General features: G+C 34.7%; 2 protein-coding genes and 1 pseudogene across 2 annotated transcripts; 2 read left to right on the top strand and 1 right to left on the bottom strand.

Annotated features, from left to right (window-relative positions):
- The first annotated feature begins 506 nt into the window (after nucleotides 1-506).
- LOC100778585 (type I inositol polyphosphate 5-phosphatase 2-like) lies at nucleotides 507-6,354 on the top strand (annotated as a pseudogene).
- Nucleotides 6,355-6,972: 618 nt separating this feature from the next.
- On the top strand, nucleotides 6,973-8,714 carry LOC100778051 (peroxidase 20). The gene is made up of 4 exons (NM_001370583.1): nucleotides 6,973-7,348; nucleotides 7,470-7,661; nucleotides 7,749-7,914; nucleotides 8,242-8,714. Exons 1-4 carry the CDS (start codon nucleotides 7,136-7,138, stop codon nucleotides 8,667-8,669), a joined length of 999 nt encoding a protein of 332 aa, NP_001357512.1. The 5' UTR covers nucleotides 6,973-7,135; the 3' UTR covers nucleotides 8,670-8,714.
- Nucleotides 8,715-10,769: 2,055 nt separating this feature from the next.
- Nucleotides 10,770-11,527, bottom strand: LOC121175098 (uncharacterized). Its single transcript, XM_041016891.1, has one exon. It carries the CDS (start codon nucleotides 11,478-11,480, stop codon nucleotides 11,046-11,048), a length of 435 nt encoding a protein of 144 aa, XP_040872825.1. The 5' UTR covers nucleotides 11,481-11,527; the 3' UTR covers nucleotides 10,770-11,045.
- Nucleotides 11,528-11,531: the final 4 nt, after the last annotated feature.

Raw genomic sequence — 11,531 nt, 5'->3', positions numbered from 1 at the left:
CCATGAACAAAAATGCAAGTTTTCTTCCTTTTTTTTTTCTTGCTCGATTCCACACTTCCACTTGTGCGTGATTGTACTTTTTCTATTACTCAAAAAGTTTTTAATATTATTTTCATTTGTTTAAGCAAATCATCATAGTCAAAGGCATGAATTATGAAAAGTACTACTATTTTCTCTTCTCTTGTCTATTCCCCTAACGCGTTGCTTCTTCATTTGCGTGGTTTTTTAACATTTGAAAACTCATAATTCTTATCTTCACACATAGTGCTAGTGCGCTGGGCCTGCATCTGTGGCCTCTCTCTTCCTCATCCTCATATTTCATTCACTTTGTGGGTCAAAATGTCTTCTCTCTTCTTCTCTTCTTTTATTAATTAATTACAGAAATTGTCAGTTTCTAAATCAGTGCTAGCAGAGAGAAAGAGAATATAACTATATAAGGCGGATCACTCAACAAACCAATGGGTCTACAGCTGTCCCTGACATGATGAAATCTTAGTTTACTAAGTTGTCCATTTGAGCTAAGCAATAAGCATCCATTTAATGTAAGTGTCAATTTCTGTTTTGTTTAATGATAAGGTTGTTCCTTGTTACTGACACCTTCTTAAGTTGTGGGGTCACTTCCACATCTTGGCTATGATTCTATGTTTTACTTTTATCCATCCTTGTTTTCTTAATTGCAATTCTTTCATCACTTTTGGTGTCTGCTATGCTAATGTGTAGTATTTATTGGCTTCTTCATTTGTAGCAGCATGGTAAATGATTTGTATTATTAATTCCAATTTTTTTATTTTAAAAAATGCATTCGTGTTAGTTTTTGCTATTAATTATTTGCTTGCTTGATTGCATGTGATAATTTTCTGTTAGTTAATATGTTACATTAATGTCCTATGTTTGAAGATGCTATGCCCCCTCATCATTAATATTTTCATAAATTGCTAAGTGTTCTGCTGAAAGTGAAATATGGTTTTATTGGACTTGCTTTTGGGTTTGTATAGAAATTTCAACTAAGGATGTTGTTGTGTTTTATACTTTTATTATTATCAGAAAATTGCGACGTGGTGTGAGGACCAGCAGTATAATTTTCCTTCAGCAAAGCAAGTTGCGGTTGTGGATGTGTTGCTGAGATGTTCAGACATTTTCTGTCCTTTTCTGGTTGGTTCTAATAGGGATCTTCCTCCTCATCGACATTCAATTAATTCCAATTTTTGGTATTGTTACAATAGCCTCATATTTAAATACTAACTGCCAAATAGGGCCAAATAAATGTCAGTGACTGATTCCATATTTAAGAACTTGTGCTCCATAGTCCAGCAAAATACGTAAGTGTGTTTTTGGATTCTGTTGTAGTATTTGGACCCATCAAACAATGAAGGCAAGGAGAGGAAAACGCTCAGAGGTAAGGATTTTAAGATTAACATGCTTGAAACTTACTTTTGATTTTGACTGGTAGTACTTGCACACTTCCTCATTTCATTTTATTATGCAGGCTTTCTGGCCTTCCATTGTGATGAAAAAATGGTTAAACATCAAGCCTAAGGTGAATGATTTTAGTGAAGATGAAGTGGACACTGAAACTGAAAGTGAAGATGATGGTATTTTGCTATCAGTTTTATTTTACCATATTCTTTTTCCTGTTTTAGCTGGATTGTTTTCAATTTTTTTTACCTTGTTGGTTTCTTTCAATTTTCATCCAGCTTGTTCAATTAGAGGCTCAAGAATGTGTGTGCGTGAAGATAATCCACATCCACTTAGAACAGAAGGGGTTCAATCCATATTCCCAAGTGTAACATCAGGCAATTCTCCATTCATTTTCAGCATTCTAGTTCTTTATCGAAGACAAAAGGAAAAAGGAAAAAGATTCAATTAACTGTGGTTTTAAAATTGTTTGACCTTTTCTTTGCTCTCATAGACCTCTTCTGCCATGGCTTGCTGGTTAGAAATTTATAATAGTTGATTGTTATGAAAAGAAGAATCTGAAAACTAGTAACATCTTGGCATGGCTTGCATAACTTAGTTTTTAACTGGAGTCAAACTTGGCCACGCTAGTGCTACACATAACTTTTTTTATGCTTTCATGTTTTGGATGCAACTATGAGCTGAAAAAGTTCCTTTGGCAGAAAGTCAGAAACGAAAGGTTGTTTGAACTCTGAAGCATATTTCCATGTGTTATATTATGAAGACAAAGAGACTTTTAAGTCAACCATCTTGGTTAATTTTATGAATTCAAGTGATTGCTTTTATCACCTGACACCATCATCCGTGGTTTGATATTTGTAATTCAGATGCATCTCCTTGTAAGGGCCGCAAGACAAGACACAGAAGAGGAAAATCAGAAACTCTGCGTGCTCAGTACATAAACACGAAGGAAATGAGGTCTGGTGGTAACCTTGTTATGCAGCATCGCATTTGAGTTATTAAATTTAATGATATCAATGAAATGAATCTTAAATTTGGTTATTCTTCAGGGTAACAATTGGCACATGGAATGTTGCTGGAAGACATCCATGTGAGGATCTTGAGATTGATGACTGGCTTTGTACCGAAGACCCAGCTGATATTTACATTATTGGGTGAGTAGTTTTTGAAGTTGCCCATGCTTCACCATTCTACTCAATCTTTATGTTTTCTTTACCAAATTCAAAGTTACCTTTGCGTGTACCTTTGCTTGTTTGTACTTGGATGACATTTGTGTGCCCTATTTTTATTTCTGATTTATGACCATCATGGTCCTGAATAATCTTCATATAATACACAATGGTGTTATTAGTTCTTTCTTGTAAATTGAAAACCTTGAATATGTATCACAGATAGATTGTCCGGTACATAGATATGTGGTGGTTCAGGACTATCTAATAAATCATCCTTACATTCGTTTTCCAGAATACTATTCCAGTGGTTGTTTTATGTATTGTACATGCATGCAATATGTCTATCTATTTATTAGTAGTACCTTTGGTGCCCACCTCTAGTGATTGTCGTTGTCATTGCTGGTGTTATATATATCATCTATTGCATGGTCTTCTGATAACTAAAATCTTTGTGGTCATTCACAGTTTCCAGGAGGTAGTTCCATTGAATGCTGGAAATGTGTTAGGAGCAGAAGATAATACACCTATCCCAAAATGGGAGGCAATCATTCGAAGATCTCTAAACAAATCTTCTGAGCCTGACAGTAAACATAAAAGCTACAGTGCCCCCCCTTCTCCAGTGTTAAGAACTTCTTCTGCTGCTGATCTTCTTGCAGATACTATAGATGCTGATAATCCAATTCCAATAGATATGATGATTGAGGAGTATGTAGCAACAGTTGATAATAATGAGATGGAACAGCAGGAAGTGAAAAGCATAATTGATATAGAGAATAACCTACAGTTGAGGAGAATATATGGAATTGATATTGACTGGCCTGAACATTCATTAGATGCAGTCCCCCAAATTGTTGATTCCAATTCAAAGTTGCGAGAGTACTAAGCAGCTCAGCCAGAATGATTTAGCAGAGCTGAGAGTGTTTGTATATGGTGTGGATTGAAACGTCAACACCACAGTTCTGGAAATTTGGCTTGTTATGGCACACACAGGGATACCTGAATAGTTGATTCCTTAGAAGATGTCTCTGATGTGCTATCAGCTGAGGATGGTGATACTTTTATTGTACCAAATAACGAAGATGATGATGAATTTGGTACCACAGAATCTTGTCCAAGTCCAAGGTATGTCCGGATTGTGAGCAAGCAAATGGTAGGGATATATGTATCTGTTTGGGTTCAGAGGAGGTTGAGAAGGCACATTAACAATTTGAAAGTTTCCCCGGTTGGAGTTGGACTTATGGGCTACATGGGAAACAAGGTAAGACATGTTTGACTCTGAATGTGACATCATTATGGCAGACATATTTCAAAGCATTCCTGGCCATGAGGAATTTCACGTCAAGTGTTACTTAACTAGGCTTCATAAACACTACAGAATTAAGTACTAGTTAGTATAGTATTTGGCAAATGTATTAGCAAAGTCTATTGTGTATTTTGACATGAATGGATGTGATGACACATTCTCACTGATGCAGGGGTCAGTTTCCATTAGTATGTCTCTCTTTCAGTCACGTATGTGCTTTGTTTGTTCCCATTTGACTTCTGGTCAGAAGGAAGGGGCTGAACATAGGCGAAACTCTGATGTTCATGAAATTCTAAGACGCACTTGCTTCTCATCATCTGTCTTCGATGCAGATCAACCACAAACAATCCCATCTCATGAGTAAGCTTTACTATATGATGATGAAAGTTTTCCTTTGGAATTTTATCCAAGTTGGAATTGAAGATTATGTGTTCATTGAGTGTTATTTCCTGCTAACAGCCAGATTTTCTGGTTCGGGGATTTGAATTATCGTATCAATATGTTGGATGCTGAGGTTAGAAAATTGGTTGCTCTAAAGAAGTGGGATGAGTTGAAGAATTATGATCAGGTGAGACTTGTGCCTGCAAAATATGCTTAGTTTTCAGTTTTTACATATAGCTATTCTGTTTCTCTACAATGATCTGTATTATAAAGGATTCTACTTTAGCTACTTTTTTTTGGCCCATGATGTTAGCTACTGATAACCCCCTACACAAACCATCTCTTATTATTTGGGCTTGACTGGCTTTATAAAAATATGTTAGTAATTGTTGATATTTTATTTTTATTAACTAAGCACGTGAAGGGTAAATGACCATTATTTTTATTAACTAATCACTGTTAGCTGTTTTCATTTTTCTGCTCTTTACAATGTTATTATGAGCAAGATAGGCAACTGTACATTTTTATATTATGTTCTTTATAATTAATACAATCTATCCTATATAACTTCTAATTGGTTAACCTAATTTGTCTGTAGCTAAGCAAAGAATTGCGTATGGGGCATGTATTTGATGGATGGAAAGAGGGGTTGATAAACTTCCCACCCACTTACAAGTATGAAATTAACTCTGATAGATATGTTGGTGAGAGGCCAAAAGAAGGGGAAAAAAGAAGATCTCCAGCCTGGTAAGTGCAAGATAGGGTTACAAACCTATGAATATTAAAATTGGTACATCATATATTATAATAACTATCTTTCCCTAATCTAAACTTTTCACCTGCCAAAAACGAAAAACACTATTGAATAGGCAATGTAAAATGCAGTAGTTTAATCTGAGAAAGATTATGCAGGTGTGATCGTATATTGTGGCTAGGCAAAGGAATAAAACAACTACAATATGGACGTGCAGAAATTAAGCTCTCGGATCATAGACCAGTTAGTTCAGCCTTCTTGGTTGAAGTTGAAGTATTCGACCATCGCAAGCTAAAGAGAGCTCTAAATTTCACTAGGGCAGCAGTACACCCAGAGATCTTCCTTGATGAAGATGGAGAAATATAATCATGTTAGACATTCATCGTGGTACTATCATATTAAACACTGGTAAATATAGTTTTCCATCTTCTCTTTACAATAATCCAATTCATGACACGCTGTGTAGGATATGCTTTTGGATAGATATATAGAAAAAGTCTAACCATCATGATGCATTTCAAATATATGATTTGCCAGACCGTAATTCAATTCATTTCAAAACAATAGTTTGACATTTTTTTTCACAAGTAACGACCACTTAATTTATTTGACTCACTTTTTGAGAATTTCGTGTATAAACTGAGGCTATAAGCTGTAAGTAAAAATGATCATTCTCTTTTATACAGTTAAATGGAAAAAATAACAAATGAGTTTGCTTTCTAGCATTAGCTAAAAGTACAGTCTTAACGCTTGCTAACAGGGTGTTGAAGTTTGTGTTTATATCATGATTTAGCTTGCATGCATGTGTTAACATGGATTTATTCTCTAACAAGGTGTTAAAATCTTGGCTGTCATTGAAGTCATATTGCGAATGAGAGACAACTGAACTGGTGTACTCTCTTCTAAACTGAGCCTCAAGATATCAAATTCAAGGAGCACTCTTCTCAAGTTAGCTAAGAGCGAAGAATCCATCGTGAGGTGATTAACTGAGATATCAAGCATTTTGCCAATCTATTTTGGCATAGGAAGCCATTGAGATAGTTATAACAGTAAACTGTATATAGTCATACAAAAGGATGGTTTATTTTTATTTTTTTCTTTTGATACCTAGTAAACAATCATTATTCGATTTTGGCCTCATCAGTCGCGTGTGTCCCATTTATTTTATATTTTTGGACAATAAACAATTGGGGTGGGTGGTTTTTCTGTAACAGTGCACAGGTTCTATGTAAACTAATATTGATTTGAGCATTGATTTTCATGTATTAATGACCTTGGCTGGTTTCAGCCCGATTGTTGCAAATTACATATTACCACTTTGCTTGACACATGCTATGCACATCAAGTTCTTGTTGCCATTCTTTGTTCCCCAATCACAAAATTTGTCCCTTAAAAACCTCTTATGGCCTGCATACTGCGTTACATATAAAATAATTAAGGGCTGTATGCCATTAAAAAAATTTCATTTGGATTAGAGTGATCAATATCACACAACATATAAATTGGGTGAGAATCAATTCCAAACTAATCCATGTAAGTTCCATAGCATCAAATTACAAATATGTAGCCTTTGTTTTGATGCACAAAAGATTTGGAGTTGTTGACTTCTTGTAATGACCATGAGTATTGACGCTAAGGAAACTAAAACATACAAATATCACTATCTCTCCCAACACTCAATAATATTATAATATAAATAATTTGAATAGTTTTATGGAAAATTGTACACCAGAAACTTAAGAATTCATTCACATAGTCAGTATACTTCTAAATGTTCTGTTATGAAATGAACCGATACAAGCTTCCCTCCTTGAATAGGGTCATTTCTTCATTTGATTTTTTTCTCACAAAAGTCATTACCAAAAGAAAGAATTTATTTCCAAAACAGAACTAATAATAATAAAAAACAAAAAGTCAAGTTGGTTGCATCAACTCTTGATGGAAGGAAAGCACCTGGGAAAATTGTACACCCCAAGGTTGGTTTGAAAATGTAGAAAGAAACACTAACGAACGGTACAAGAAAACATCTTTATCAGAGCTTTCAGTTTACGCACATAGAGCATAATAAAGCTGCAGCATCCCCTCTCCCATTTTTCATCATTTCCTTCGATGGAGCGCATGAGACTCTTATTCATCTTTATTTCTATTTTGTTCAATGCTACAACTCTGAGTGGTGTTGAACTTCTTGTTCATAACTACTACAAGGAGAAGTGTCCCTTAGCCGAAGACATCGTTAGACATAACGTGGAAGTGGCAGTTTTAAAAAATCCTCGTTTGGCAGCCTCTCTACTTCGCTTACACTTCCACGATTGTTTTGTCATGGTAACCATTTCCTTTTTCTGTTTCTTCCTCTGCTTTGAGTTTTTCATTTTTCACGGCCCATGTTTCTCTGTTTGTTTAAACTTATTCATGATTCTTTTGTGGTTATTGAATTGAACATAAGGGATGCGATGCATCCGTGCTTTTGGACAACGTGGAGGGCATGACAAGTGAAAAGTTGGCTGGACCAAATCTGAACTCTTTACGTGGATTTGAGGTCATAGACAAGATAAAGTATTTGCTTGAAGAAGAATGTCCTATTACTGTTTCATGTGCTGACATCCTTGCCATGGCTGCACGTGATGCTGTTGAATTGGTAAACACTGCTTTGTCACAGGGGTCAAATGAATGTAGTTATATTTTTATTTTGCTTTACAACAATTTCTATCATTTGTTTTTGAAGAGAGGAGGACCAAGATGGGAAGTCTTGCTTGGAAGGAAGGATGCTCTCGAGTCAAGTTTCAGTGGAGCTAACATATTAATTCCGGCTCCAAATTCATCTTTGGAGGTTCTCATAGATAATTTTAAGCAACAAGGCCTCGACATAGAAGACTTGGTAACTCTATCTGGTATATTTATTATTTTGACAAGATTTATATACAACTTTCTAAATTGCTGTTAGTACTATTTTCTAATCAAAATTAGTGTCCCACGTCTTCATAAAAAAAAAAGTAGTGACCCACCTTTATGAATTATTGAAATGAAACTAATTTTTAATTGAAAAATAACACAACCAAAATCCCAACTCTAATTGATGAATAACACAAACAATACCTATAAAAACTCTAATTTTGTCCTTATAATTTGTTCAAAGTTCAATCAAATGTTAATATTTTGGGGCTCTCACAAAGGAAGAAGAGATTAAGCACGTAGAGTTCCTGCTTGACAAAATACAGGTAGCCATACTATAGGAAGAGCAAGATGTCTAAGCTTCAGGCAGAGGATATATGATGCAAAAGAGGAATATCACTATGGCTATGATCACTACAAACGATACACAAGTTTCAGGAGAATCCTGCGGTCCATATGCCCTGTTGAGGGAAGGGACAATAAATTTGCACCCTTGGATTTTCAAACCCCAAAAAGATTTGACAATCACTACTTCATAAACATTCTTGAAGGGAAAGGCTTGTTAGGTTCTGACAATGTTCTTATCAGCCATGACTTAGATGGAAAGATTACAGAGCAGGTGTGGGCTTATGCCTCTAATGAAAAACTTTTCTTTGCTTCATTTGCTAAATCTATGATTAAGATGGGAAACATCAATGTTCTTACAGGAAATGAGGGGGAAATTAGGAGGAATTGTAGGTTTGTCAACGCTTAGTTGTTATGTAGTGCATATGGTTTGTAATAATTAACTGATTGAGACCTAATCTTACTACTTGCAATTGAGAATATAGATTATATATGAAATTGATCTCCTAACAAATGGAAGAAGCAAATGTTTATATATTTTGGCAACTATACTGAATTGGCATAAATATCAGGGTCCTCACATGGTTGCTAGAAAGAATGAAGTTCCATTAAATAGTTGTAATCATAATGTCATTCTAGACAATTCCCTTATTGCATACCTTTTCATCAAAACGCAAATTATGTTAATGCAACAAGGAAATATAGATAATAACTTAATAAGGGCATCAGGTATCCAAGGTGACGAGCTCATTGGAGACTCGACTCCGGCACAGTTACATCTTTGTCACGGAACAAACTCAACTCTTTTTCTCAGAATCATGCTTATGGTGGAGAAGAAAAAAAGACACAAAAATAGGACTTGCCGCTTGTGACATTTTATAGATACAGATTAGGGTTTCATAGTTGGAACTTGGAATTTTGGTTGGGGTATGTTGTTGGATACTCAGGCCCAAATGCTCAATTACTCTTCCTTTTCTTGAAAGGTTCAATCTATTCTTTCAATTCATCTACTAAAAGGATTTTTTTTAATTAATACCTTTGATTAATATCCAGAGGATTATATATAATATTAAATGTTGTAAAATAAATTATGGTTGCATTCATTTCAACTATTTTGATTATTATCATTCTGTATTAACAAGTATTTAAAAATATTGATAAAAGTAATTATTAGATGAATTTTTGTAACTTTTTTGGTATAAAAATAAATTTTATATTTTTAGTATACAATGTGTTTGGTTTATTTTTTATTTACCGTGGTTTTACTTTTTCCTAAATTTTAAGAGCCTTTTAATGAAGGAGATCCCCCCTCCTACTAAACTCTCGTTTGTGTTTGAATTAATTCTATAGATTATAAATATTTATTTATTTTAATATTTAGAATTATGAAAATATCACTTTACCATTTAAAATTATTAAGCAATAGCACCAAGTTTGTAGATCAATTGAGGGACTGCTTATAATAATCCTACTTAACTTCAATAGAATTACATCTCATGCAGAATATATATGTAATCTTTGAAAAAATATTAAACAATAGTCACTAATTTGTGATATTACTAAGCAATAGACATTATAATTCTTGAAATAACAAAATAAAGACTAAAATGATTGATATATAATAAGAATCAAATAATTCTTTAAATTTTATTAAATGAATTTGAAAAAAAATAAGGGGATGCAAATTGTATTTTAACAAAAAAAAATGTATACTTAAAAGTTGAAGTAAGTTCCGTCTGTCAGAATTTAGATTCGATAATTATCTGTGAAGCAACGGCTAATGGCTAGTGACTACTGTAAGACTGTCTTGGCTCATTTGTCACTATTAGATCTGGGCCATCTTATGTCAGGTACCAAACGATCCAAATTATTAGAAAATCATTGAATGATGATACTTACCAACCAATCCTATAATTAGTTTTCTCATTGTTTATCACCTTAAAATTTGGAGTAAGATCCATTGTCAGACCTTAGCATTCAAGAATCATTTGTTCTAGCAACAACTAGTAGCCAACTAATATGCCAAAATTGATCAAACTATCATCATCCACAACATCTGATATTAAACATAACAACATGTTGATGAAAAAATAATGAGCTAGAAATCAAAATTTCTTGGAAGAACTGACAAGGAAAAGCTGTGTCTAAAGTATAACAGACAACAAAGATGAAATTAATAATTCATTATTGAAAAAATGCTACCAACAGAACTATCTTCATGAATACCCCAAATAATTTCACTTTCACCCAACAGGTTTGCAACGAAAAGAACATTTAACTGCAGATCACCTCTTGAAATAAGGCACCTTACAACCACTGACAACAACCTCTGGGTTGCAATTTATTCAAAGAAAACAGAATAAGCACTTAGCATAATTACAAACACTATTTATATTATAGTAACACTTATAGCAAGTTTGGTTTGACTTCACTTTTACCAAAATCAATTCAGATTTTCCATGTTGAATTCTTGAAGGCAAATCAACACAGAATTGCTTCCAATTTTTCATGGTGCCATGTGATTTTGGATCCATCACCACGAATCCAACCACGCTATTCATTATGCAGTGCAGGTCTAGAGTAAGGCATATATATATATATATATCACCTGGTGATAGATTATTATATTATATATCCGTCAAAATGCAAGTATAATGATCAGATTACAGAGTATAGCTACAAAAACACCAAGATTCTTCCTCCATCCTTTGTAGCTGACTTTGCTAAGAAGTAGAGGTGGCAGCCTTAATGGCTTTCTCCAACTCAGATTCCACATCGTTAGTGGCTACACTTTGCGGTTTGTTTGGTTGTTGCACTCTTGTCTTTCACTCTTGTAACTTCTCCAACGCTGAACCTCCCCATTGCTTTCACTCAGCTTCCTTCCACCACCTTTGCTCTCCTCAAGGCGATTATTCCTTCCTAATTTCATCTCATCCAACAAACGCTTCATCTCCCTATTTTCCTTTTCCACAATCTCCAAATCTCTTCCCATCCAAAAACACATTCCCTTCAACAGCTGCAAATCAATTTCAGTTTCAAATTGTGCCAACCCGTGGTGGAAGATCCATGGGTGAGAATTCCGGGTGTTTTGTGGAGAGAGAAATGACCGAATTGGGGTTTGAGGTGGAGGAAGAAGGAAGGGTGGGTTGGGGTAGTCGGTGGCTGTGACGCCTGAGAGAAAGGGGTTGTTGAGTATGGTGATGGGTACCTTTGGCTGCATTCTCAGCCTGGAACTTCAGGGACAGCTTCATCATGCTGAAACTACAAATGA

This window comes from Glycine max, chromosome 1 (assembly GCF_000004515.6).
Source record: "Glycine max cultivar Williams 82 chromosome 1, Glycine_max_v4.0, whole genome shotgun sequence".
In the NCBI taxonomy this organism is placed as follows: Eukaryota; Viridiplantae; Streptophyta; class Magnoliopsida; order Fabales; family Fabaceae; genus Glycine; species Glycine max.
This window is presented reverse-complemented; position numbering and strand designations above follow the sequence as displayed.

Coding starts and splice junctions, on each gene's coding strand:
- LOC121175098 (XM_041016891.1), bottom strand. CDS start 11,480: ATGCAGCCAAAGGTACCCATCACCATACTCAACAACCCCTTTCTCTCA.
- LOC100778051 (NM_001370583.1), top strand. CDS start 7,136: ATGGAGCGCATGAGACTCTTATTCATCTTTATTTCTATTTTGTTCAAT. Junction 7,662..7,748: donor CACGTGATGCTGTTGAATTG/GTAAACACTGCT, acceptor TTGTTTTTGAAG/AGAGGAGGACCAAGATGGGA. Junction 7,915..8,241: donor AGACTTGGTAACTCTATCTG/GTATATTTATTA, acceptor GACAAAATACAG/GTAGCCATACTATAGGAAGA.